This window comes from Mobula hypostoma, chromosome 13 (genome assembly GCF_963921235.1).
Source record: "Mobula hypostoma chromosome 13, sMobHyp1.1, whole genome shotgun sequence".
Classification (NCBI taxonomy): Eukaryota; Metazoa; Chordata; class Chondrichthyes; order Myliobatiformes; family Myliobatidae; genus Mobula; species Mobula hypostoma.
Window position 1 is genome coordinate 9104614 of NC_086109.1, and position 26273 is coordinate 9130886.

Here is a 26273-nt window from a genome sequence, read left to right on the forward strand (position 1 = left end):
CCCTCCCTGCCATGCCGCCCACAGTCTGACTCTGAGTCATCAGAAAACTACGAGCTCTGATCAGCTCTCCGACACCGAGTACTGAGCGCCATCTCTGTCCGAATGATTCGACCTCAGCCTCAGTCGCCAACAACAGGCAAAGCCGGGGATTTTGAGGCCTACCCTCCGAAAGATTCCCGACCACGCAGTAACGACAGCAGCGAACGAGCGTTTCAGAACTTTCTCCAGATGTTCCTCTGTGCTTTCACGGCCCTCTCCATCAAATCAGAATTGTCCACGGCCCCTATTTAACAGATACGATATCATTACAATTCTTTTATGATTTTAATTCAAATATATGTTGAAATTTAAGGTTAACCTGATAAAGAAAGTGACATGTGGTCAGTCATGCAAGGCCTACCATTGAAATTAGGGGCTAAAATAGGGAAATTGTCAACTCTGTTACCTGTCAACTAAGTTACCCGGTAGGGCCAACTCATGAGTAACATAGTTGACGTGACCCTACTGGGTAACATTGTTCACTGATGATAATGGACCAGTTGCTATAGATCAGTATATTTTGTCATAGTTTAGGCCTGTATGTGCCAGGGGAGTCTGAGGATTAAAGGGATATTTGCCGATGATTTTGAACAGATGTCAGCAGCTGAGAAACAGCGGAGTTACAGGGCTCAGCGGGATGCTGATCCTGCAAGATGGTCAGCATACTTGGAGAAGCAGGGAGAGGCATGGCATGGGCTCAGAGCACAAGGCAAGGTCAAAACAGTGACAGAGATGAGTGAGAGACAAAAAAGGAAGCAAGAGGGCCTATTGGAGGAAAGCACAGGAAAGAGCAGAGGAAGGAAGCGCACAGTGGCACCCGGAGAAATCATATACCGAAATGTAAGCTGCCCTTGCACCGGCAAACAAAGTTTTGAGTGTCCGTGTGAGAACACTAATAACTTTAGTTTTGGAGTTCAGCAAAAAACCCTGTGCTGCCCAAAGCAGACAAAACAAGGATGACGAATTCCAGTGGGTCCTGATTTGACTGACCAGTGGTCTGCTGTGAAATACGATGGTAAAATTTACCCAGGAGTCATTCAGGAAGTCACTGAGACACATGTGCAGGTAAAGTGCATGCACCACATAGGAGTCAACCGTTTCTTCTGGCCACTAAGAGATGTTGTGCTGTGGTACCTGTTTGAGGACATTGTGAGAATGATTCCCCCTGCAAAGCCAGTGACATCGCGTCACGTCGAAATCAATAAAGATTTCTGGTCTAGTTTCTAAAAGGTCCAACTCAATGTTGCAGTTAATATTGTTCTGTTAAATATTGAATTTACTGTACTATTTTTAGGTTAGGCCTCACTTGGACCCCTGCTGCCGCAGTTGTTTGAACCCATTACTTTAACAAAGCATTACCTCAAAAAAACTGTTGTCTTCTATCATTCACCAGTTAGTCAAACCAAAGCTTGTTCCTCTACTACCTGTACGTTTTTTGCCTCACGTCTGTCAAATTTCTAAATGTGAATGTAAGATATAGTATATTGACTGTTTTGTATGAATTTTGTTAGTCAACATTTAATTCTGATTAAATGTGTGAATTGAAAGCACTTGTTTGAACCCTTCACCAGTTACTGGTCAATAGGAATGCTTTATTCACATTGTAGGAAAGCTTGTTCCTGTAGTATGTGTTTGTTTTAAGTAAATGAAAAAGTATTGTGTTCTGTATTCCTTTAATTAATCGTCATTGAATTCTGTATCTATGAATTGAAAGTTTCAATTGAATGGCACTTCTGCCTTGAAATAAACACTGTGTTGATGATGGGAGGAGATGATGGCGGTGTGACACAGCACACGCAGCTCTCTGGTGAAATGATATCGTATTTGTAAGTAGGATGCCATGCACAATTCTGATTTGATGAAGACAGACGTGAGAATCAAAGGAACATCTGGAGAAATTTCTGAAATGCCCGGTTCGCTGCCGCTGCTACTGTGCGATCGAGAATCTCTGGAGGAAGGCCTTAAAATCCCCGGCTTTGCCTGCTGCTGGCAACCGAAGCTGGGGTCGAAGCATTCGGCAGAGATGGTGCTTGGTACTTGGTGTCGGAGGGCTGATCGGAGCTCGAAGTTTTCGGACGACAGAGTCAAGACTGTGGTCGGGCATGGCAGGGAGAGTTTTCTTCTCCTGTCTGCATGAGATGTGGGACTTTAAAGAGACTTTGAACTTTTTACTGTGCTCATGGCCTGTTCTTCATCAAGTTATGGTATTGTTGCACTGTTGTAACTATATGTTATAATTATGTGGTTTTTGTTAGTTTTTCAGCCTTGGTCTGTCCTGTGTTTCTGTGATATCACACCAGAGGAATATTGTATCATTTCTTAATGCATGCATTACTAAATGACAATAAAAGAGGACTGTGTTTCCTCATAATCTGATAATCTATCTAATAATTATGTCCAGTCAGCTACGTTACTTGTGTCAACTATGTGACTTTCGTTGTCAACTATGTTACACCTGATTTTTTTTTACATTTAAACTAACAAAAATGCTGCTTCTGATATCCTTCAAGGTATATCGTACATCCACACAGGTTGGAGTTTTGCATAACATCTCTTAAAACTATCAAAACGACCTGTAAGGCAGATTTATGATTTAAAAAAATACTCCTGACCTTAATGACAGCGCTGAGCATATCACATTTATCTCTGCAAAATATTAAATTCTTAAAAAACTTCCGAAAAAAAATCATTGTACATATGGCAGAATAGACACAAGAACTCCTAAAAATGTATGTTACCTAAAGTAAAGCTTTTAGTCAAAATCTGCAATGGCACACAGTTTGTCCATAACATAGTTGACTGACTAGCTATCAAAGATATCCTTTCCCTAAAAAGTTGTTTAAGCTTTGCAACTAGTGGATATATTACACTGATGGAATATTTTAACTTATACCACTGATTGTTTTATTGAGAAAGCACATTACTTCTGTACTTTTTTGTTTATGTGAAATGTACCCCCAATTATCGAATGACTCATACGTATGTGTTTTGATAATAAATCTACTTTGAACTTGAACCTTTGATGGAGGTATACAAAATTATGAGGGATATATGCAGACAGGGTGAATGCACACTGAGGTTGGGTGAAAGGCTCAAACTAGAGGTCATAGGTTAAGGGTGAAAGGTGAAATATTTAGAGGGAACTTCTTCACTCAGAAGGTGGTGAGCGTGTGGAATGAGCTGCCAGCACAAGTGGTGGATGCAGGTTCGATTTCAACATTGAGGAGAAGTCTGGATATGTACATAGAGGGGAGGGGTACAGAGGGCTTTGGTTTGGGTGTGGGCCGATAGGACCAGCAGAATAATAGTTTAGCACAGACTAGATGGGCTGAAGGGCCAATTTCTCTGCCGTCTTCTCTGGCATTAATAAACTAATTAACCCGCAGCGTTAACGTGCCTTGTGGCTTGCCCGTGTCACTTGAGTCACAATGATCATCTGGTTTTATCTCCTCTGTTCCAGGAAAGAACAGAAGCCAGTGGGAGGACCGGGTCGCAGACGGTGGGAGTGATGCCTGGTGAGGAGAGTGATGCTGCACCCATCCCTGTCCGCATTACCCCGAGGGTAAGGCCGACACTCCACCGCTCGCGGATGCCATCTGAGCTAGTCCTGTTGGCCTGTGTTTGGCCCATAACTTTTCCTTTCCCCTGCTCTGGTATTGGTTTATTACTGTCACGTGCCAAGATACTGGAGAAAATATCTTGCATGCTGTTTATACAGGTCAAATCAGTACACCGTAAGACATTTGGCCCTTTGATTGTGCTACTTATTCCATCGTGACTAATTTAATCTCCCCCTCACCTCCTCTCCTGGCCTCTCCCTGTAACCTTTGATGTCCTGACTATTGAATAACCTGTCAACCTGCACTGTAAATACACCCGGTAACCTGGCCTCCACAGCCGCCTGTGGCAATGAATTCCACAGATTCACCAGTCTCTGGCTAGCAGGGTTCCCAACCTTTTTTTTTAATGCCATGGACCCATAGGTTAATGGATTCCAAGTCGAGAACTTCTGGTTTAAAGAAATTCCTCCTCCTCTCTGTTCTGAAGGAACGTCCTTGTATTCTGAGGCTGTGCCCTCTGATTATAGATCCTCTGACAATAGGCAACATCCTTCCCATGTCCACTCTATCTAGGCCTTTCAGTATTCAATAGGTTTCAATGAGGTCCCCCTCATTCATACACTATTGAGCTAAAAACAGTACAACAATAACAAAGTATGATAAAGTGTAAAAGCTACTGAAACTTCAGTGCAGGTAAACGATAAGAGCAAGACCATAACGAGGTAGACTGTGAGGCTAAGTGTCTGTCTTGTACAAGAGGTCCGTTCAGGATGGTGGGATGGAAGCTGTCCTTGAGCCTGGTGGTACAGGGGATTGCTGGGCAGCGAGGCTCAAAGTGCCGGAAGGGCCTATTTCCGTGCTGTATCTTATATAAAAAATAAAATCCGAGGCTGAAGTATGGATATGGAATTGGTGGCATTCGTTAGTCTCGCAAGACCATGGATCTGCGCCTGAAAGGTCTGTCGCGGTGAGGCGCAGGCCTGGGCAAGGTTGTATGGAAGACCAGCAGCTGCCCATGCTGCCAGTCTCCCCTCTCCACGACACTGATGTTGTCCAAGGGAAGGGCAAGGGCCGATACAGCTTGGCACCAGTGACGGCGCAGGAGTTGTCAGAGCGAGCTTGAAGGCAACGTCGGACTGCCTGAGGGACTCCAGCTCCGGATTTGTCCTCAGGGTTTACTCCCGAAGCCTTTCCCATGAGTGGGTATGGCCGCAAGGCAGCGGGGGTTTGAAATCAGAGTTTTCCCCCTCTCTTAGATGGACTGCCTTCCCAGGCTGACGAGCTCCATCTAGCTGAGGATATGGAATAATATGCGCATAAATACATAAGTAAATCCGCCATGGATGGTCCCAATCCCGGCTGTGCAAGGAGGAGAGTTGGACGTGAGGCTAGCAACCCGATCCCGTAAAAACCCAGAGCCACAGGAACGCCAACAGAAGATCCAAAGACCTTATCCCTGGGAGAGGAAGGATCTTCGCCTGGAAGATGCAAGCTGGCCCGGGACGGAGGACTCTGTGGAGCTGCTGTCGGCAGCCTATAAACCCCAGTAAAGGTGACGGGATTAGGAAGAAGAGCTACACAAATACCAATGTGTAAACTGTCACTCACAACACGCTGGAGGAACTCAGCAGGTCGGGCAGCATCCGTGGAAACGATCGGTCAACGTTTTGGGCCGGAACCCTTCGTCAGGACTGTAGAGGGAAGGGGCAGAGGCTATATAAAGAAGGTGGGGGGAGGGTGGGAAGGAGAAGGCTGGTAGGTTCCAGGTGAAAAACCAGTAAGGGGAAAGATAAAGGGGTGGGGGAGGGGAAGCAGGGAGATGAAGAAGGAATAGGGGAAAACACAATGGGTAGTAGAAGGAGGCGGAACCATGAGGGAGGTGATAGGCAGGTGGGGGAGGGGGCAGAGTGAAATAGGGATAGGGGAAGGGAGGGGGAGGGAATTACCGGAAGTTGGAGAATTCTATGTTCATACCAAGGGGCTGGAGACTACCTAGACGGTATATGAGGTGTTGCTCCTCCAGCCTGAGTTTAGCTTCATCATGGCAGTAGAGGAGGCCATGTATGGACATATCTGAATGGGAATGGGAAGCAAACTTGAAGTGGGTGGCAACCGGGAGATCCTGTCTGTTGTGGCAGACGGAGCGGAGGTGCTTGACAAAGCGGTCCCCAATCTGCGTCGGGTTTCACCGATGTAGAGGAGGCCGCACCAGGGGCACCGGATGCAATAGATGACCCCAACAGACTCACAAGTGAAGTGTTGCCTCACCTGGAAGGACTGTTTGGGGACCTGAATGGTTGCAAGAGATGAGGTGTAGGGACAGGTATAGCACTTACGCTTACAGGGATAAGTACCGGGTGAGAGATCCGTGGGGAAGGACGTGTGGACCAGGGAGTCACGGAGGGACCGATCCCTGCGGAAAGCGGAGAGGGGCAGAGAGGGAAAGATGTGCTTAGCGGTGGGGTCCTGTGGAAGGTTGTGGAAGTTGCAGAGGATAATGTGCTGGATCCGGAGGCTAGTGGGGTGGTAGGTGAGGACAAGGGGAACTCTGTCCCTGTTGTGGTGACGGGAGGATGGGGTGAGGGCCAAAGTGCGGGAAATGGAGGAGATGCGGGTGAGGGCATCATTGATGACAGCAGAAGGGAAACCACGATCCTTAAAGAAAGAGGACATTTGAGATGTCCTGGAACAGAAAGCCTCATCCTCGGAGCAGATGCGGCGGAGACGGAGGAACTGGGAATAGGGAATGGCATTTTTGCACGTTGCAGGGTGGGAAGAGGTATAGTTGAGGTAGTTATGAGAGTCGAGCTTATAAAAGATGTCAGTGGACAGTCTGACTCCAGAGATGGAGACCAAGAGATCGAGAAAGGGGAGAGAAGTGTCCGAGATGGACCATGTGAATTTGAGGGCTGGGTGGAAGTTTGAAGTAAAGTTGATGAAATTGACGAGCTCAGCATGGGTGCAGGAAGCAGCACCAATGTAGTTGTCAATGTAGCGAAGGAAAAGTCGGGGAGCAGTACCAGTATAGGTTGGAGCATAGATTGTTCCACATAACCAACGAAGAGGCAGGCATAGCTGGGGCCCATGCGAGTGCCCATGGCTACACCCTTGGTCTGAAGAAAGTGGGAAGAGCCAAAAGAGAACTATTAAGTGTGAGTACCAGTTCCGCCAACCGGAGGAGGGTAGTGGTGGTGGGAAATTGGTGAGGTCTATTGTCCAGAAAGTAGCGGAGGGCTTTGAGGCCGCCTTGATGGGAAATGGAAGTATATAAGGATTGGACATCCATAGTGAAAATGAAGCGGTCGGGACTGGGGAACTGGAAATTATTGAAGAGGTGGAGGGCATGGGATGCATCCCGGATGTAGGTGGGGAGGGACTGAACTATGGGTGACAAAATGGAGTCCAGGTAGGCAGATAAAAGTTCGATGGGACAGGAGCAGGCAGAAACTATGGGTCTGCCGGGACAGTCAGGCTTGTGGATCTTGGGGAGGAGGTAAAACCGAGCGGTATGGGGTGTGGGAATTATGAGTTTAGCTGCTGAGGATGGAAGGTCTCCGGAGTTGATAAGAGCGGTGATGGTGCAGGAGACAATGGTTTGATATTTTTTGTTGGGGTCCTGTTCCAGGGGTAAGTAAGAGGAGGTGTCAGAGAGCTGCCGTTTGGCCTCAGTGAGGTAGAGATCCGTCCGACAGACTACTACGACACCACCTTTGTCAGCGGGTTTGATGGTGAGGTTGGGATTAGTGCGGAGAGAGTGGAGGGCAGTGCGTTCAGAGGGAGTGAGGTTAGATCTATTGCATCCATGGGTTTAAAGCATATTTCGCCAAGCTTAAGTAAAAACTGAAGCAAACCAAAAATTTAAAAAAATCTGGAATTTAATTCCAGGAATAAATTGGTAGCATAATTAGTTCATTATTGTCACACATAGTGAGGTATAGTGAAAAAAATGGAATGCTTGCCATCCGTACAGAGAACGTCATCACACAGTACGGGGGAAAACAAAACCAGGATGCGGATTGGAGTGTTACAGAGAGGAAGTGCCTTACTGCGAGACAGTAAGATGCAGGGCCACGACGAGGTAGATTGTGAGGTCAAGAGTCCATCTTACTAGGGGTCTGTTCAATGGGTTTAAAACAGTAGTGTAGAGGACAATTTCTACAGACCAGCCAAATCCAAGGTGTGACACAGTATAGTTGTACTCTCACCTTCAAAACCAAATGGAGTAGATAACTTATGCCTACATATGTCTAAGGAGTCTTGAGTAGGAGTGGTTCCATAACCCAATTCTGCTCTGTCAGTAAAGAAGATGATAATTACCTTTGACATAACGGCACCTTCTTGTTCTAACTCCATTCTGCTTTGAATGCAAAAATTGATTTTGATGCCTTGTATGTTTTCAGGGATTGAGCATCCAAGGCCCAGGGATAAATGATTCCATAGATTAACGACTGTCTGACTGACGACATCTTTCCACCTTTCTGTAATGTCCCGAGACTTAAATTCCTGCAATGCTGAGCATGACCATTGGGGGGCAGTAAAAGCACTTGTAACATGAACTGTGTGGACAGTGCTGTCTCATTTGGTGTTGGTCCAGGAGTAACTTTTGTACGTCTATGTATTAAATTTCTTGGAGTAAATTTAAAAAAATGGCTGGAGGAACTTAGTGAGTCAGGCAGTATCTATAGAGAATATAAAAGCAAGGTAATACAGAGGCTTTATAAGGCACGGGTCCCCAACCATTTTTGCACTGAGGACCAGTTTATTATTGACAATATCCTGCGGACTGGCCGACCGGGGGGGGGGGGGGGGGCGGGTAGGGTTGCCAATGGACAAGAGTAGCAGTCCAATACGTTGTGTTTACTCTGAGAAAGACTACCATGACCATGAAGCCTTGCGCGGGCACCTGTGTGCGCATGCATGTACGTGTTGATTTTTTTTCTACAAATCATTTTTGGCGATTCTGTCCAGAGGGGGTGTTAATCACGACTAGAATATAGGTGATAAGTGGCTAATACACTCAATTTCATTTCTAAAAAGGTTTATCTAACGAATTTAATATTAAACACACAGCGCATATTTTCCTCGCATGAATATAGTGATAAGTCAATTATCAGGGGAGGACAGGGGAGCTTGAAGTAAGCGTTGAACGAACTTCCAGTAGAAGTGGTAGAGGCAGGTTCGATATTGTCACTTAAAGAAAAATTGGATAGGTATATGGACAGGAAAGGAATGGAGGGTTATGGGCTGAGTGCAGGTCGGTGGGACTAGGTGAGAGTAGCGTTCGGCATGGACTAGAAGGGCAGAGATGGCCTGTTTCCGTGCTGTAATTGTTATATGGTTATATAAGTCACTTATAAGTCAATAGCTTCATAACATTTTAAGTAACATTTGGATATTAAACACACAGTTCCCCGTATGAACATATAAAATCATTGCAATGCACCAATATGGCTGAATCAGTGGGAGCCCTGGGCTGAATACTTGTTTTCCTGCAACAAGGCGGTCCTGTCGAGGGGTGATGGGAGACAGCGATACTTGAAGGGGGTTCCTTATGTCCAGTCTATTCCACAATTTAGTTTTCGTTGCATTCATTGCAGAGATAAGTTGGAAATGGAAGCAACGTTTTCAGTGCTTTCGTGGCTATCTCAGGATATTCAGCCTTGACTTTGACCCAGAATGCCGGCAGAGATGTTATGTCAAACATACTTTTCAGCCCGCCGTCATTTGCAAGCTCGAGGAGTTGATCTCCTTCCCGCGCTGACATGGATGACACGCGGGTAATGACCTCACATGCGTAATGGCTCAACAGTGGCCGTGACAGGGAACGAGGAACGGTGCAGCTGACTCGTATCACCAAATCATATCGTTTCCTCGCGGCCTGGTAGCACACGCTTTGCGGCCCGGTGGTTGGGGACCGCTGTTATAAGGCAATGGTAGAGCCTCACTTGGAGTATTGTGAGCTGCTTTAACTAAGAAATTGGAGAGGTTCCAGAGGAGGTTCATGAGAATGATTCCAGGAATGAAAGGGTTACTGTATGAGGACCCATTGTCTCTGGGCCTGTACTCGCTGGAATTCAGAAGAATGAGAGGGTGGGGGGGAATCTAATTGAAACTTCTCAATAGAGTGGATGTGGAGAGGATATTTCCTGTGGTGGGAGAGTCTAGGACCAGAGGCACAGCCTCAGAATAGAGGGACGTCTATTTAGAACGGAGATGAGGAATTTCTTCAGTTGCACATGAATTCTAGTTTCTCTGTATAGATGCTGCCCGGCCTGCTGAGTGTTTCTAGATTTGAGTTTTCTTGCTCCTTGTGCAGTTGTGTTTGTTATTTGTGATTGGCAGCTGACAGAGGGACATCAACCTGAGATTTCTTAACCCTGGCCAAGTGTAAAGACCAGGATACCACTACCCCTTGCTTCCCCCATAGGCTCACGAAGTATGGCAAACACTGGGGAGCTTTACTGTAGTGCAGACGGACGCTGCGCTGAAGCTGCCCACTGTGATGACCCTACCAATTGAGTCGAGCGATCCAGAACCACGGGAAAAGAGGAAGAAAACAGCCACAGCAAGTCATCGCCTCTCAAACATTCGGGTACGTACCGCTGAAGGATGGGGTGGCTTTATTCAAGATTCAAGTTCAAATTTAATTGTCGTTCAACCGTACACATGTATGCAGCCAAACAAAACATTGTTCCTCCGGGGCCAATTTCTGTCACACTCAAGCACACAGGCCCAAAATAAAATTAGCACCGGTCACCTGTATGTTACCTGTAACGTCACCTATACTGAGGTAAAGTGAAAAGTTCTGCAAGCCTTCCAGCAACACACACTAGATACTGGAGGGACTCAGCAGCATCTACAGTGGGTAATAAATAGTCGACGCTTTGGGCCGAGCACCTTCATCAGGACTGCGTTTGTGGGGGGGGGGTAGAAGCCAGAATAAGGAGGAGGGGGTGAGAGGAGTACAAGCTGGCAGGTGATAGGTGAGACCAGGTAGACGGGTGGGGGAGGCTGTGACGTAAGAAGTAGGGAGGGGATAGGTGGAAAGGGCTGAAGAAGAAGGAATCTGATAGGAGAGGAGAGTGGCCTATGGAAGAGAGGGATGGAGGAAGGATACCAGAGGGAGGTGATAGGATAGGGCAGTGAGACAGCCATTCCAGTCATTTTAAACATAAGTATTTTGAAGAAGTACAAGGGAAGCAACAGCTACAGAGTAGGCAGACGATATGGTGCCAGCGATGACAAAGTAAATTAATTATGAGGTCAGCAGTTCATCTTTAATTTACAAGAAGTCAGTTCAAGAGTCATAACTGTATTATGGGAGAACATTGTGAGGTCAAGAGTCCAGTTTACCATACTAGGGAACCAGTCAATAGTCTGATAATTGTGGGCTAGAAGCTGGCCCTGAGCCTGGTGGTACGTGTTTTCAGGCCTGTATATCCTGCCTGATGGGAGAGGGTCTGAGTTGGGTGGGGTCTGTGATGGATTGAGGTTGGGAGGGGGAGGTTAGAGATAGCCACTGGAGGGAGGATATGCAGGAATACAGGAGCTGGGTTCTGATAAGTAGGAAGGGAGAGAACGGGACCCATTAGGGGAGATACACTAATCTGGAACCAGATTGGGAGGGTGGTGGTAGGGGGAGGTGGGTAGGGCCAGTTGGCGACCTGCCCACCTGCCCTCTCCATTCTCAGTCCTGATGCAGTCTTTTGACCCAAAACTTCAGCAACTTCTCCCCCTCCACCCACAACCGCAGATGCTCCCCAACCCGCTGAGTTCCTCCAGCAGATCGTGTGTTGCTTCAGGAATGGAATGATGCTAGATCATCGTCACCAGAATCTGGTTTAATATCGTCTGCATGTGTCGTGGAATTTGTTAGTGGCAGCAGTACAATGTAATACATAACAATATAGAAAAATAAACAAATTACATTAAGTATATCTATATATATTCAATAGTGAAAAATAGTGCAAAAGCAGAAATAATAGAGTGAGGTAGTGTTCATGGGTTCAATGTCCATTCAGAAATTGGATGGCAGAGGGGAAGAAGCGATTCCTGAATCGCTGAGTGTGTGCCTTCAGGCTCCTGTACCTCCCTCCTGATGGTAACAATGAGAAGAGGACATCTCCTGGATGCTGGGGGTCTTTAATAATGGATGCTGCCCTTCTGAGGCACCGCTCCTTGAAGATATTTTGGATACTACGGAGGCTAGTACACAAGATGGAGCTGACTAATTTTACAACTCTCTGTAGTGTCTTTCGATCCTGTGCAGTAGCCCCCAACCGCAACCTCCCCACCTCTCCCCTGTACCAGACGGTGATACAGCCGGTTAGAATGCTCTCCATTGTGCTGTGGTAAACCATGTATATAGGTTGTAACTGGGTTACCTGTCTGGACAGGCCCCTCTGCTGACTGCTCCTGTGGCTCCCCCCACAGATCCCTGAATAAAGGCGATTGCGCCATTGCTCCTCCCTCAGTCCAGGACAGACACAGCATGGACGAGGACCCATTTTACTGTTAATAAAAGCCTTTCAGTATTTACTCTACTTCCAGTCTTTTGGAGTAATTGATAGTGCATCAGTAGAAGTCTTTGAGTGTTGTAGGTGACAAACCAAACTACCTCAAACTCCTAATGAAATATAGCCATTATCCTGCCTTCCAGCTTGGAGACTCAGGAACTTGAAATTGCTCACCTTCTCCACTTCTGATCCCTCCGTGAGGATTTGTATGTGTTCCTTCATCTTACCCTTTCATCCCCATCATGGGGGTGGGGAGAGTGATAGGTGAGACTAAGTGAAGGGGAAGGTGGGTGGAAGGGTGGATCAACCTTATTCACGATATACAGTACTTTGCAAAAGTCTGAGGCTCGTATACAGTCAGGCCGTCTAAGACTTTTGCACAATGCGGAGCGGGAGCGAGTTTGTAAATCTGACAGGAGCAAAGTTTGTTGGGAGTGTCAAGGGTGGAGTTCTGTGAGAAGGGTGTGGGGACAGGTGGCAGAGGAGGGGTGCCTGGGGCGGTGGGGGTGGTGCAGGTGCAAACACACCCAGCCCTGAGACACCAGGCAAGCTCATTTGATTACCAATAATTGATTTATTGATCATTACAGGATGCCTCTCTGGTGCTTCCCGCCCCCTCCCTTCCCAGTGTTTTGTTGGCCAGGGTGCAACACGCAACACCCAGCAATTGTAAGGTATAAAGATTGTATGAGAAATTAAAGTGCAGATATGGAACAAAATGTGCGTTTATAGATAAATACCAGCATGTAAACAGCGTTATAAAGTGGTTAGCACAACGCTATTACAGTTTGGAACATCAGAAGTATTGGCATCCTCTGTAAGGAGTCTCTGGACGTCCTTCCCATGGATTGCGTGTGTTTCCTCTGGGTGCCCTGGTTTCCTCTCAAAGTCCAGGTAGGTTAATTGGTCATTGTAAATTGTCCCTATGATTAAGTAAGGGTTAAATTGTCGGGGGGTGGCTGGGCAGTGTGGTCTCAAAGGGCCTATTCTGCATTGCGTTTCTACATGAACTTGACAAGTGGTTTAAAGTGATTACAGTGCAGTGACAAGGGTAATAGATCAAGGGGGTTGGGGAGGGCTAACCAGAATGGTTGATCAGATTAGCTGCCTGTGGCGTGAAGTTCTTGTTTTAATGGCCCTTGCAGTCTCTGGTGTCTCGGTGGTTTTATTGAAGTTCTCAGCTTTTACAAGTGAACTTGTGGAGGGAGAAATTGTTCCTGTTGGATGCATTACGTGGTCGGGAGACAATCCCCGTGGGATTGAAACTCAGAATACTTCGCCAGACAGGAAGAATTTGGAATTCTCTTGGAAACAAATAGTACGTGTACACCTCAGACAAATATTATGTGGAGATTTGTGACAAATAAGATTATATGATATATATGTACAGGATCTGAAATACATCTTATGGAAATGTTTGATGATGAAATTCACTAAAAAATGAATTACAAAAAAACCAGTTGAATGTTAAGAGACACAAGGGATTCTGCAGATACAGGAAATCTGAGCACATAGACAAAATGCTGCATGAACTCAGCAGGTCAGGCAGCATCTATGGAGAAGAATAAAGAGTTGGGATTATAGGCTGAGACCCTTTATCAGGAGATGGTTTATTCCTCTCTGTAGATCCTCCCTGACCTGCTGAGTTCTTCCAGTATCTTGCTTGTGTGTGTTCCTCTGGATTTCAGCATTTGCAGAATTTCTTGTGTTTACTAGTCGTTCCAAGGGTTCCAAAGAGAAGCTTGCAGAGGGGACAATGCAACCATTCGATCCTGATCTACCATTCGGTGTCATCTCGTCGTCTGTTTCCATCAGGGCAGGCAGGTCATCTTCTTCTACGTCTGCCTGCCTCGATGTAGACAGAGAGATAACTAAGTAAGCAAGCAAGGAAAGTGATTGGAGGAATGTACAGGATTGGAGGAACTCCCTACTAGGGATAGTGGCAAAGGCAGGTACATCAGGTTAATTGAAGACTCTTAGACAGACACATGGAGGGCTGAGCAGGAAGGAAAGGATAGATTGATCTTAGGGTAGGTTAAGGGGTCAGCACAACATTATGGGCCAAAGGGCCTGAACTGTGCTGTAGTGTTCTACATTTACATTCCATTTCACATTAAGTGATTCAAAATCGACTAAACCCTTACTAAACCCTTCCAACAGAGCATCACCAAATTCACTGGGTCGTTACTAATCCAGAGATCTGCGCCAACATCGCGACTTCTGGTAATTGGGTTAATTAGTAATGAGTCACCATTAGCTTCAATGTGCTGGAGATGCTGTATGTACCGTGATTAGCAAGTGTGGATCGTGTCACTGGTTGCATTAGATTTATTTTTAGATGATGCTATCATTCTAATAAATTGCTTTCTGTCCTGAGGAGTGCTTGCCAAACTTTTAAGTTGTTCTAACACACATACACACAATTCGCTGGAGGAGCTCAGCAGGCCAGGCAGCATCTATGGAGGGGAATAAGCAGTCGACATTTCGGGCCGAGACCCTTCATCGGGGTTTATGTTGGAATGTTAATTTTGAATTAAAGATTTTCGATTTAGCTTTCAAGGGTTGTGCTCACAGAATCGGAAGGAATGTCACCGAATGGTAGATCAGGATCGAATGGTTGCATTGTCCCCTCTGCAAGCTTCTCTTTGGAACCCTTGGAACGACTAGTAAACACAAGAAATTCTGCAAATGCTGAAATCCAGAGGAACACATACAAGCAAGATACTGGAAGAACTCAGCAGGTCAGGGAGGATAAAGGGTCTCAGCCTATAATCCCAACTCTTTATTCTTCTCCATAGATGCTGCCTGACCTGCTGAGTTCATGCAGCATTTTTTTTTTAACGAGGCCGAGTTGCTAGTTCGACGCTCAGCCCAGCACGAATGAGAAGTATTCAAGGACCCAGTGGGATTCGAACCCGAGACCATTCGCCTTGAAGTCCGGTGCGGATATCACCTCATCGCCGGCAGGCTTCTCTGGGGTAAAGCCGCAGAGTTAAGCTGAGTCTCTCACATACGTGGCTGGCTCTTCGCAAGGCCCATTTGACAATTCCTCTCTTCAATTTGCATTATATTATTTTTGAAATTGTCACGTTCTCAGGCTCCTAGCCTTCAGTTTTTATGAAGTAGATTCCTAGCTCATTATGGCTCTCTTCCCAGGGAGCCCCAGATATTCTCAGTCCGTTGCGTCTATGGCTACCTTCTGCTTCCTGCTCCGGTTCTCCTGTCAGGACAATTTCACGGCTGGTTGCTAACTTATTTCTGCCATCTCTCGGATGTAATGTTGTTCCTTAAGGACCCTCACCATCTGGGACAAGCCCTCTCCTCATTACCACCACCAAGAAGGAAGTACAGGAGCCTGAAGACCCACACTCAATGATTTAGGAATAGTTTCTTCCCCTCTGCCGTCAGATTCCCGAACTCCTGGTACTTTTTTCTCTGCACTATTTATTTGATTTGGTACTTATAATAATTTTATGTCTTTACACAGTACTGCCGCCGCAAAAGAACAGAGTGTTACACACTGGCTAGCCTGATTCTGATTTTGATTGATTGAAGCTGTCATGCCTGTCTTTATCCAGGAGGAGCACTGCCTTTACACTAGCTTGTCCTACGTGATGTGGTGTTTAACTGTGTGCTTCTCCTGTTCCGCCCTTGTCCAGACTCTGCTCCCCATGTCCCACCACGGACCACGTTCTGCCCAATAACCCACTCAGTTTTACAAAGCAAAAAAGCCTCTAGGGCCTGTGTTGTGGAGAGGGGCTGCACAGCACAGAAACAGGCCCCTCGGGCCAACTGGTTCAAACCGATTCAAGCATCCTCCCTGCTGGTGTTAATGTTCAAACAACAAAGACAAGATTTCCTTTCATTTTAACAACTTTACTTTCTCTATCCATGTTTAGTACACAATCCCGCCATTTTCTTACCCACAATTCCCCCACCACCTTCATGCACATGCCCATAAATGGGAAATTGTGCATCCCAACTAAACGCTTACATTGCCCAAATGAACAGAGCTCAACAGCTGGTCCCACTTTCCCATCATATCCCTCCATTATCCAAATGACCTCTTAAATGTCACAATAGTACCTATCTCGACCACTTCCTCTGGCATCTGACTCTCTACCCTGCGTGTATATGTAACTCTCAGTTCGACTAGCAGCTTAATCTAAGGGATGACAGCCTCCGGCCCGGCCAAACTGAAGAAATTTCGTTTGGGTGGATGCTGCGCCATGTATCCCCTGTTACAGACAGTACAGAGTATGCGATTAAACGATTGGGCTTTATATTTCTTAATTTGATTGAATGGTTAGTAAAGAAACAAAAAAAAAGGGGTCCATTCTCATGAAACTTGTCTAATGCGCAAAGTTGGAGCTCACTGACAAGGTCTTTGTCTACCATCGATGACCTCTGATCATCGCTGACCCTCGGACCCTCGCTCCGTCCACTCCATCGGGCGGTCTACCGACTCTCCATTCACGTCTTCTCTCCTCATCTCTCCCTGGCAAAAGACCGCGAAATCACTGCTCCCAGACACACAAGAAAGAACAACATCCCACTCATTGGCTAACATGCCCCGTTATCTCTAGTCAGAACCCAAACATTGCTGCTATAGAAGAAACAATTCCCCCAGCAGTGGAACATTACAGAAAAGCCATGACGTTAGCCTCAGCAGTGAAACCTTACAGAGAAGCCATGACATTAGCCTTAGTGAAACCTTACAGAGAGGCCATTACATTAGCGGTGAAACCTTACCGCGTGTTACGTATAGATGTCACATCTCGTGGGGGTGGCATGGTAGCGTAGTGGTTAGCACACCGCTTTACAGTACAGGTGACCGGGGTTTGATTCCTGCCGCTGCCTGTAAGGAGTTTGTACACTCTCCCCGTCACCACTTGGGTTTCCTCCGGGTGCTCTGGTTTCCTCAAAGTTCAAAGTACATTTATTATCAAAGTGGGTATACCTTATACAACCTTGAGATTTGTCTCCTTACAGGCAGCCATGAAACAAAGAAACCCAAAATAACCCATGTATTTAAAAAAAGAGAGACCACTGAATACTCAGTGTGCAGAGAGAAAAAGAAACACATTATGCAAGCTAATAGTGATCTGAACAGAAGTCTGCAAAGAGAGTCTCGTGGTCCCAAACAACAGGAATTATGCAGATGCTGGAAATTCAAGCAACACACATCAAAGTTGCTGGTGAATGCAGCAGGCCAGGCAGCATCTTTAGGAAGAGGTACAGTCGACGCTTCAGGCCGAGACCCTGGAGATGCTGCCTGGCCTGCTGTGTTCCCCAGCGGCTTTGATGTGTGTTGCTTGTGGTCCCATTGTTCAGCGCAGAGCCGGGTCACAGAGCAGTGATCTGAACCGGCTCGTCTCTCACCTCGGGCCCTGATACCCTGACCTTTTCGTTCTGGCCCAGCGCCCAAATCATCGTCCAGACAGCAGGTTCAATCGTCTCGGTAGGATGGGGGACCTGGACGCCACTGCCTCGATTCAGCCTGTAACCGACCTCTCTGATTTGGCATGGTGCTCAAGTGTCCGACTGGACGTCAAGTTCAGTCGAATCGGTATGCTCTGGAGCCTGGACATTGTCACCTCGATTTGGCCTTTGGCATGGTGCCTAAAATGATCGAACCTTGGGTCTCCTTCGCTGTCAGCGACAAGTCCGCTGCCTCACCTCGGTTCTGCCGCATTGCCTTCTAGTCCACAGGGGAGTTACAGACCATCACTTGCGATGGCCGTTTGCCAGGAAAAGTGTGATTGATAAGTTATTTGGTTGTTTTCCTTGTTTCGTTAGCCACCAGCCAGCAATCGCTGAGACAAAACGAGAGTGGTCACAGTCCAAAGACGTACTGGTTGGTAGGTTAATTGGTCATTGTAAATTGTCCCGTGATTAGGCCGGAGTTAAATTGGGGGATTGCTGGAATGCGTGGCTCGAAGGGCTGGAAGAGCCTATTCAGCGCTCTATCTTAATAAATAAAAATTAGATGACCTTTAATCTTATCAAATGCCAGGGTAGGTACTAATCTGGACCTTGGATAGATCAGTCAGGACCTTATCGAGAGGCAGGGCAGGTTTGAGGGGCTGATTCAATACATACATCGAGACTTGGCCTCAAATGTCGACTGTCTATTCCCCTCCATGGATGCTGCCTGATCTCCTGAGAACACAGACCAGTACTGCACAGGAACAGGCCCTTCGGCCCACAATGTTGTGCTGACCCAGCTAAAGTAATTCAAAACCACCTCCCCCAAAAGACTAATCCCTCCTATGTACACAATGTCCATCAGCCTCCATCTTCCTCACGTTCTCGTGCCTGTCCAAACGTCTTTTAAAAGCCTCTAATGTATTTGTCTTTACCAGTGCATTCCGGGCATCCAGCACTCTCTGAGTAAAACACTTACCCCTCACATTCCCTTTGAACCTACCCCCTCTTACCTTCAACTCATGCCCACTGGTATTAGACATCTCAACCCTGGGAAACAGATACTCCCTGTCTACTCCATCTGTGCCTCTTGTAATCTTATACACCTCCAGCAGATCTCCCCTCAGCCTCTGGCACTCCTGAGAAGACAACTCAAGTTTGTCTCGCCTCTCGTGATGGTACATGCCCTCTAAACCAGACAGCATCCTGGTAAACCCCTTCAGTACATTCACCAAAGCCTCAACATCCTCCCTATAGCGGGACAAACAGAACTGTGTGCAATACTCCAGATGTGGCCTAACCATAAAGTTGCATCATAACCTCTGGCATTTTGAACTCTGTGCCTCGACTAATAAAAGCAGGTATTCCATAAACCACCTCAATCATCCTACTGACCCATGGAGCCACTTTCACCAACTTTTTGTGTGTGTTGTTCTGGATTTCCATCATCTGCAGAATCTCTTGTGTTTATGATCGAGGGGCTGAGTGGTCTGTTTCTGCTGCATGGTTTTTGTGGTCCCGTGTGTGAGGATTTAAGAAGAGGAGAAAACCGACCCAAGTATGAATGGTAACAGAGCCCAGGTGGGTAATAAAGTTCCTGCAGCTCAGTTTTCACTTTGCAATCATCGCTGTCCCTCTGTGCAGACTTGGTCGGAGATCTGTGTTTACCTTCTGCAAACTTCAGAATGGTGGGGGGTCGGTCACTCCCGCGGCAGTAACGACCCACATTGCCCCGAGGAAGGCTTCCTTCTGCTCCGTTGCACAAGCTGATTTCACCCTGTTGGTGATTTTTAGGGGGCTGACTCCATGCTGGACAAGGCGAAGACTCGAGGAGACGCAGGTGAAAATGGGAAAAAACACGAGCCTGGAGACAAGAGGCCGGTGAATCGCTTTCCCGCTAAAGGCGAGGAGATCGGTAAGGTGAGTTCATTTTAGTGATGTTCTGTTTTCTGTTTGGTGCTGTATAAACACATTGCTAGACCAGTGTGTTTGCTATAAAGCCCTGTTGGGGTATCAAAACAAAAACTTGAAATATTTTCTCCCGAGCAGTTAATCTGATCAACTATTCTATTAGAGCCCCCCCACCCCCTCTATCTATTACCACCATCACTGCACTGTAAGTACTTCTAACCACGTTTTATAATGCAGCCTACACCTCTGTGACCACTTTATTAGGTACACCTGCTTATCAATGCAAAGTCTTAATCAGCCAATCATGTGGCAGCAACTCACTGCATAAAAGCATGCAGACATGGTCAACAGGTTCAGACCAAACAACAGAATGGGAAAGAAGTGTGATCTCAGTGACTTTGACCGCGGAGTGATTGTTCGTGCCAGACGGGGTGGTTCGAGTATCCTGGGGCAGGGAATGGTGCGAGAAACAAAAACAAACAACGTCCAGTGAGCGGTGGTCCTGTGGGCAAGAGTGTCTTGTTAATGAGAGAGGTCAGAGGAGAATGGCCAGACTGGTTCAAGCTGACAGGGAGGCGACAATAACTCAGGTAACCATGGTGTGCAAAAGAGCGTTTCTGAATGCACAGCATGTCGAACCTTGAAGCAGATGGGCTGCAGCAGCAGATGACCATGAACATACTCTCAGTGGCCACTTTGTTAGGTAGCGGACGTACTTGGTAAACGGGTCACTGAGGGTCTGTATTAGCATTTGTGTATTTGTGCACATTTTATTCCACGTCTGCCCTTTAACCTCAAACTTTATTTATTCTTCATAATTTGACAAAAGATGTTTTTTGTTGTACATTGAGCTCCGACCAACGCACTGCAGCAAGTTGTGTAAATGTAAAAGGCGAATAAAGTTGACCCGTCGATTGTCCTTGAAGGTTCTCATGTATACGAGATACGGTGAGAAGCTCTAGTCTGCACGCCCGTCCCACACACCAGGCAGAAGTAAAACGGCTTGTTCTAGTTTGCTGACCATTCTATATTAATATGAGGTTTCTTCCTTTTAAAAACCCCCGTGTCCAGTCTAGCTTCTGCAGTGGAACGTCGGAACGCTGCTTGTGTGGGGGCTTTGGATAAGGACGACCCTGAGCTTCGGCCCCAGTCTGACCTCTGACTTTGGGTACCTGTACACTTCCAGGAAAGGCTAAGGGCCAACCAGGCCCATTTCAGCCCTGAGGTGTGAATGGTATCAAGGTTAAGGTCAAAGTAATTGTATTATCGAAGTGTGTAAATGTCACTGTATACTGTACTACCCTGAGATTCATCTTCTTGCAGGCATTTACAGGAAAATAAAGAAATACAATTGAATTTATGAAAATCTATACATGACATGAGGCCTCCATCGGTTAGGGCCAACCATGATAGCTGTCTAGATACGCAAGCCGGTCCAGTACGATATGGAGAACAAGCTGTTGCCCATGTCAAGCTCCCTCTCACCATGCATCTGATAAGTACAAAGGAACGGCGGAGACTGATACAGTTTGGCACCAGCAGCTTCACTGGAGTTGCCAGTCTGCGTTGAACTCAACGTAGGACTGCCTTAGGGACTCCAGCTCTGGAGTTTTCGCTTGTGTTTTACTCGCGAAGCCTTCCCCATGAATGGGTGTAGCCACGAGGCAGTGGAGGTTTGAGATCAGAGTTTTCCTTCTCCTTGATGAGCCCCATCTTCCAGAAGCGACTGGTTTTAAGGCGCCAGTAACCCACCTTTGCCCGTTCTCCTGCCAGTAGAAATGGTTCCACTGGGCTTAGTAGCTTAGTGGGACCTGAGGTTATTTGTCTTCCAGCGGCAAGAAGAGAGCGTGGCCTGGACGGTGGAGGCCCTTGTTAATGGATGCTGGTTTCTTGAGCCAGTGTTCCTTGTAAATGTGTTCAGCGGTCCTCAGTGGCGGGCTTTGGCTGTGATGGACTGGGCTGTATCCATCACTTTCTGTAGACTCTTCCATTCTTGTGTTTCCGTATCAGGCCGAGATGCAACCAGTTAGGGTACTCTCCACTGAGCCTCTAGAGAAGTTCGTCAAAGTTTTAGACGACAAACCGAACTTAACGCAAACTTCTAAGAAAGTATGTGCTGTCACGTCGTCTTTGTCGTGGCACTTGCGTGCTGGTCTCAGGAAATGATAACGCTGAGGAATCTAAAGTTACTGACCCCCTCCACCTCGGAGCCCCTATGAGGACTGGCTCATGGACCTCCGGCTTCTTCCTCCTGTAGTCGATAATCAGCTCCTTGGTTTTGCAGATGTAGAGTGCAATGTGGCACCATTCAACCAGATTTTCAATCTCCTTTTAGTTTGGGAAGTTAAAAGAAATAGCTGCGTTTAAGGGAGCACTGTATTCTTCTTGCCTTCTTGGACACCTGGAGCACAAGAGAGTGGTAGGTGGATATACTCTGATGTAGTTTCACCAAGTTTAAACTTCAAACGCGCAGTAAACCTCATAAAGGTTCACAACAGAGCCTCAGGCAGAGGATGATATGTAATCCTATTTTTAAAAAATCAGCCTATAAATCTGAAAGTTATATCCTGTATTTTGAAGAAAGGATGAAAGATCAAAGATCAACTTTATTTGCCAGATACGTTTACATGCATTAGGAATTTACTGTGGTGATTTGGCGTGACACATGCAACAAAAAAATCCAACAATTATAAAGAATAAGGAATTACATTACAAAAATAAACAGAAGTTAAAGTACAGATACGGAATGAAATGCACAAGGAAATGGCTGTCCTAATGACATACTTAAATGTAGTTAAATTCTTAATCTGGCCTGAAAAACTTCCAAATCTCATTGAGAAGCAATCTGTTGGGATGAGAGAGAGGAGGCCTTTGAGATTCTCAGCATTTTCTTAAAGTTGTCATGCTTTTGTCATTTTGTTCAAAGTTCAAAGTAACTTTATTATCAAAGTACATATGTCACTGTACACGACCCTGAGATTCATTTTCTTGCGGGCATTCACAGAACACAGAAGTAGAACAGAATTAATGAAAAACTACTCACAGAAAGACTGACAAGCAATCAATTTGCAAAATAATTTATGCAAATACTAATAATAATAACCAGGTTTAGAGTCAGAGCCCTACAAATTATACTATGACCGCTCTATTATTACAGACAGGACAACCCATGATAACTGTCTGGATATAATATTACAAGATAAACAAGCAAGGACAACGTATTTAATAGATACAGACATTCTAAACACACACAACATACAGAAATCAGTAAGTGAAACACACCAGAAATATGCTGAATTAAAAGAGGAAATTGAAAGACTATGGAATATGAACAGGGTATACATTGTCCCGATAGTAATATTTACAACTGGTATCATCCCAAAGGCACTACACAATAGCATTAAACAATTAAGCCTACACAACAATATTTATGTAAAATTCCAGAAAGCCACAATACGAAACACCAGAAGAGTAGTCTCAAAGTTCCTAGCAATTGAGAAGTGACTCTGCTAGGCTGTGCCTGGACCTCAGGTTTTACCAGCTTGAGCTGAGAAAAAATAAACGAAAAATACTGAGAACATGAGTTGTAAAGTCCTTGAAAGTGAGCCTGTAGGTTGTGGAATCAGTTCAGCGTTGAGGTGAGTGAAGTTATCCACACTGGTTCAGGGGACTGATAATTATAAGGTGGTGTGGGACCTAGAGCTCCTCTACCTGACGGCAGCAGTGAGAAGAGAGAATGACCTGTGGATAGTGGGGTCCTTGATGATTGAGTGATGTTAAAATGATTTCTGCCTGCTCTCGAAACAGCTGTCAGAATAGCTCCCTCCACTTGCCTCTCAGTCAATGCTGGCAATTATCTGAGCAATGCAAATTAACATCGCCCATCTACACTCAAGGATACAGCTGAGGCTTCTGCAACATTTTCTCAGAATTTAACTCCTTTAGTCCTGGTGTCAAAAGTCCGTGCATACACAGTTAACCCTTACTTGCAGCAGCATCTCAGGCACGTAGCGTCACATAAGTATCATTCACAAGAAAAAAGAATAGAAAGTATACAGAAGTTTTTCAAGAATGAATATAAATAGAACAAAAAAGCAAGGCCCATTTTAGAGCAATGTGATCGAAGTGGACATACTTTAGCTAAACTGTAGTGATTAGGGTAGTGAAGGTTTGTTCGAGAATCTAATAGTTGAAAGGAAGTTGCTGTTCTAGGCAGCTTCTTGGTGAATTTCTTCTGCAACTTGAGGATCCACTGGTAAATCTGAGTCAGCAGGGGAGGGTGAGGGCTGAATGGCCTTGCTTCTGTTCCTTGTGCTCTTCTGAAATGCGGTGCAAGGGTGGTAATGGGTAGATTATCTGTTTTGTGCTGTGTGTGGGTGATGAGTCTAAATTTCATATCTCTCTCTCTCTCTCTCTCTCACACACACACACACACACACACACACACACACACACACACACACACACACACACACTCTCTCTCACTCTCTCTCTTATTCCCATCCCAGAAAAGGGAATCTCGTAAGAGCAGTGGGAACATCAGAGACGGCGGACACCGCTCGAATAGATCCAGCAGTTCTGGCTCAGTGGCTGGCAGCACTGGTCGGGAACATGAACCCAGAGGAGACAGCACTGGTCGGGAACGTGAACCCAGAGGAGTCAGCACTGGTCGGGAACGTGAACCCAGAGGAGTCAGCACTGGTCGGGAACGTGAACCCAGAGGAGACAGCACTGGTCGGAAACGTGAACCCAGAGGAGACAGCACTGGTCGGGAACGTGAACCCAGAGGAGACAGCACCGGTCGGGTAAGTGAACACAGGTGGCAGCACCGGTCAGGTAAGTGAACCCAGAGGAGACAGCACTGGTCGGGGAGGTGAACCCAGAGATGACAGCACTGGTCGGGTAAGTGAACCCAGAGGTGGCAGCACTGGTCGGGAACGTGAACCCAGAGGAGTCAGCACTGGTCGGGAACGTGAACCCAGAGGAGACAGCACTGGTCGGAAACGTGAACCCAGAGGAGACAGCACTGGACGGGAACGTGAACCCAGAGGAGTCAGCACTGGTCGGGAAACGTGAACCCAGAGGAGTCAGCACTGGTCGGGAACGTGAACCCAGAGGAGACAGCACCGGTTGGGTAAGTGAACACAGGTGGCAGCACCAGTCGGGTAAGTGAACCCAGAGGTGGCAGCACTGGTTGGGTAAGTGAACCCAGAGGTGGCAGCACTGGTCGGGGAGGTGAACCCAGAGGTGGCAGCACTGGTCGGGTAAGTGAACCCAGAGGTGGCAGCACTGGTCGGGTAAGTGAACCCAGAGGTGGCAGCACTGGTCAGGTAAGTGAACCCAGAGGAGACAGCACTGGTCGGGTAAGTGAACCCAGAGATGACAGCACTGGTTGGGTAAGTGAACCCAGAGGTGGCAGCACTGGTCGGGGAGGTGAACCCAGAGGTGGCAGCACTGGTCGGGTAAGTGAACCCAGAGGTGGCAGCACTGGTCGGGTAAGTGAACCCAGAGATGACAGCACTGGTCGGGTAAGTGAACCCAGAGGTGGCAGCACTGGTCGGGGAGGTGGCAGCCCTGGTTGGGGAGGTGAACCCAGAGGTGGCAGATGCTGAACCTTTGCTGCGGAGGGTTGCAATCTCAGCCAGCTCCATTGTGGGCACTGGACTCCCCAACATCAAGGACACCTTCACAAGGCTGTGCCCTCAAAAAGGTGGCGTCCATCATTAAGAAGCCCCTCCACCTGGGACATACCCTCTTCTCATTGCTACCACTAGAGAAGGAGGTACAGGAGCCTGAAGACACACACTCCATGTAACAGGAACAGCTACTTCCCCTCCACCAAAGGTTTCTGAGTGGACAATAGGTCCATGAACTCAACCTCATTAATTTTACTCTTTTTGCACCACTTATTTAAATTTTTGATACATTTCTCATTGTAATTCATAGCTTTTTAAAATGTATTACGCTGTAACTCTCCCCTCACTTTCTCCGACAAAAGCATCAAATGTCTCCCCACCCACACCCCCACCGCCATGCAAGCAATAGCATGATCTAGAGGCCGTCAAGAACTGCAGTCCACCCCAACACTTCGACGTCTCAGACAGGCTGTCTCTCACTAACGAGGGAGAGGGATAGCGGGCTCCTGCCACAACGAGAGAGGAGACCAATGCTGTTTCGATGTTCAATCTGCCGCATTGCTTGTCTGAATTCCCCCAACTTGAGGACCAGCAGACTCAGTCACGAAGTCTTTCAGTCTCAGTCTCGGTCTCTCTCTCTCTCTCTCTGTCTCTCTCTCTCTCTCTGTCTCTCTCTCTCTCTGTCTCTCTCTATACACTGCTTGCTCTCTCGATGTTTCAATCTCCTGCGATGCCTCAGTTGACGACATCGATGAGGAATTGGGTCGTCCACAGGGCTGCACTCGAAAGCTTGCGTCTTCCGGGCCGCTGCTGGAGATACCGAAACGGCAGCCTGCTCGGCGAGCTCCGAGAGCGAGGGCCCCGCTGCCCGTGAAGAACCGTAGTTTGAGCTGCAGCTGTAGATCATGGACTCTGACAGGACCCCAGTCACTTTGGAAAATGTGCCAAGTTGTATGACGCGGGCGATCAGTACCAATTCCAGTATCAGTCTGGAGGCCAGTGAAGAAGTGTGTTGGAAAATGGCAATGGCTGTCTTATGGTGCATCTCCAGACTTGATCAAGGCCACACTCCGGAAGCTTCCTTTAATTTGTTCCAAGCTGGTGGGTATCTGAGATCTTTTCAGTTTTTGCTTTGAGGTAAATGGAATATATTAAAACTAGCAGGTTCTGCGGTGATTGCAGGC

General features: G+C 46.8%; 1 protein-coding gene across 1 annotated transcript in view; it reads left to right on the top strand.

The window, feature by feature from the left end:
* Nucleotides 1–26273, top strand: part of LOC134355406 (uncharacterized) — a 69542-nt gene that overhangs the window by 31075 nt on the left and 12194 nt on the right. The window contains exons 6-9 of the mRNA XM_063065234.1: nucleotides 3500–3601; nucleotides 10027–10191; nucleotides 19337–19462; nucleotides 23962–24258. Coding sequence (XP_062921304.1) covers nucleotides 3500–3601; nucleotides 10027–10191; nucleotides 19337–19462; nucleotides 23962–24258 — 690 coding nt within the window. The remainder of the gene's footprint in view (nucleotides 1–3499; nucleotides 3602–10026; nucleotides 10192–19336; nucleotides 19463–23961; nucleotides 24259–26273) is intronic.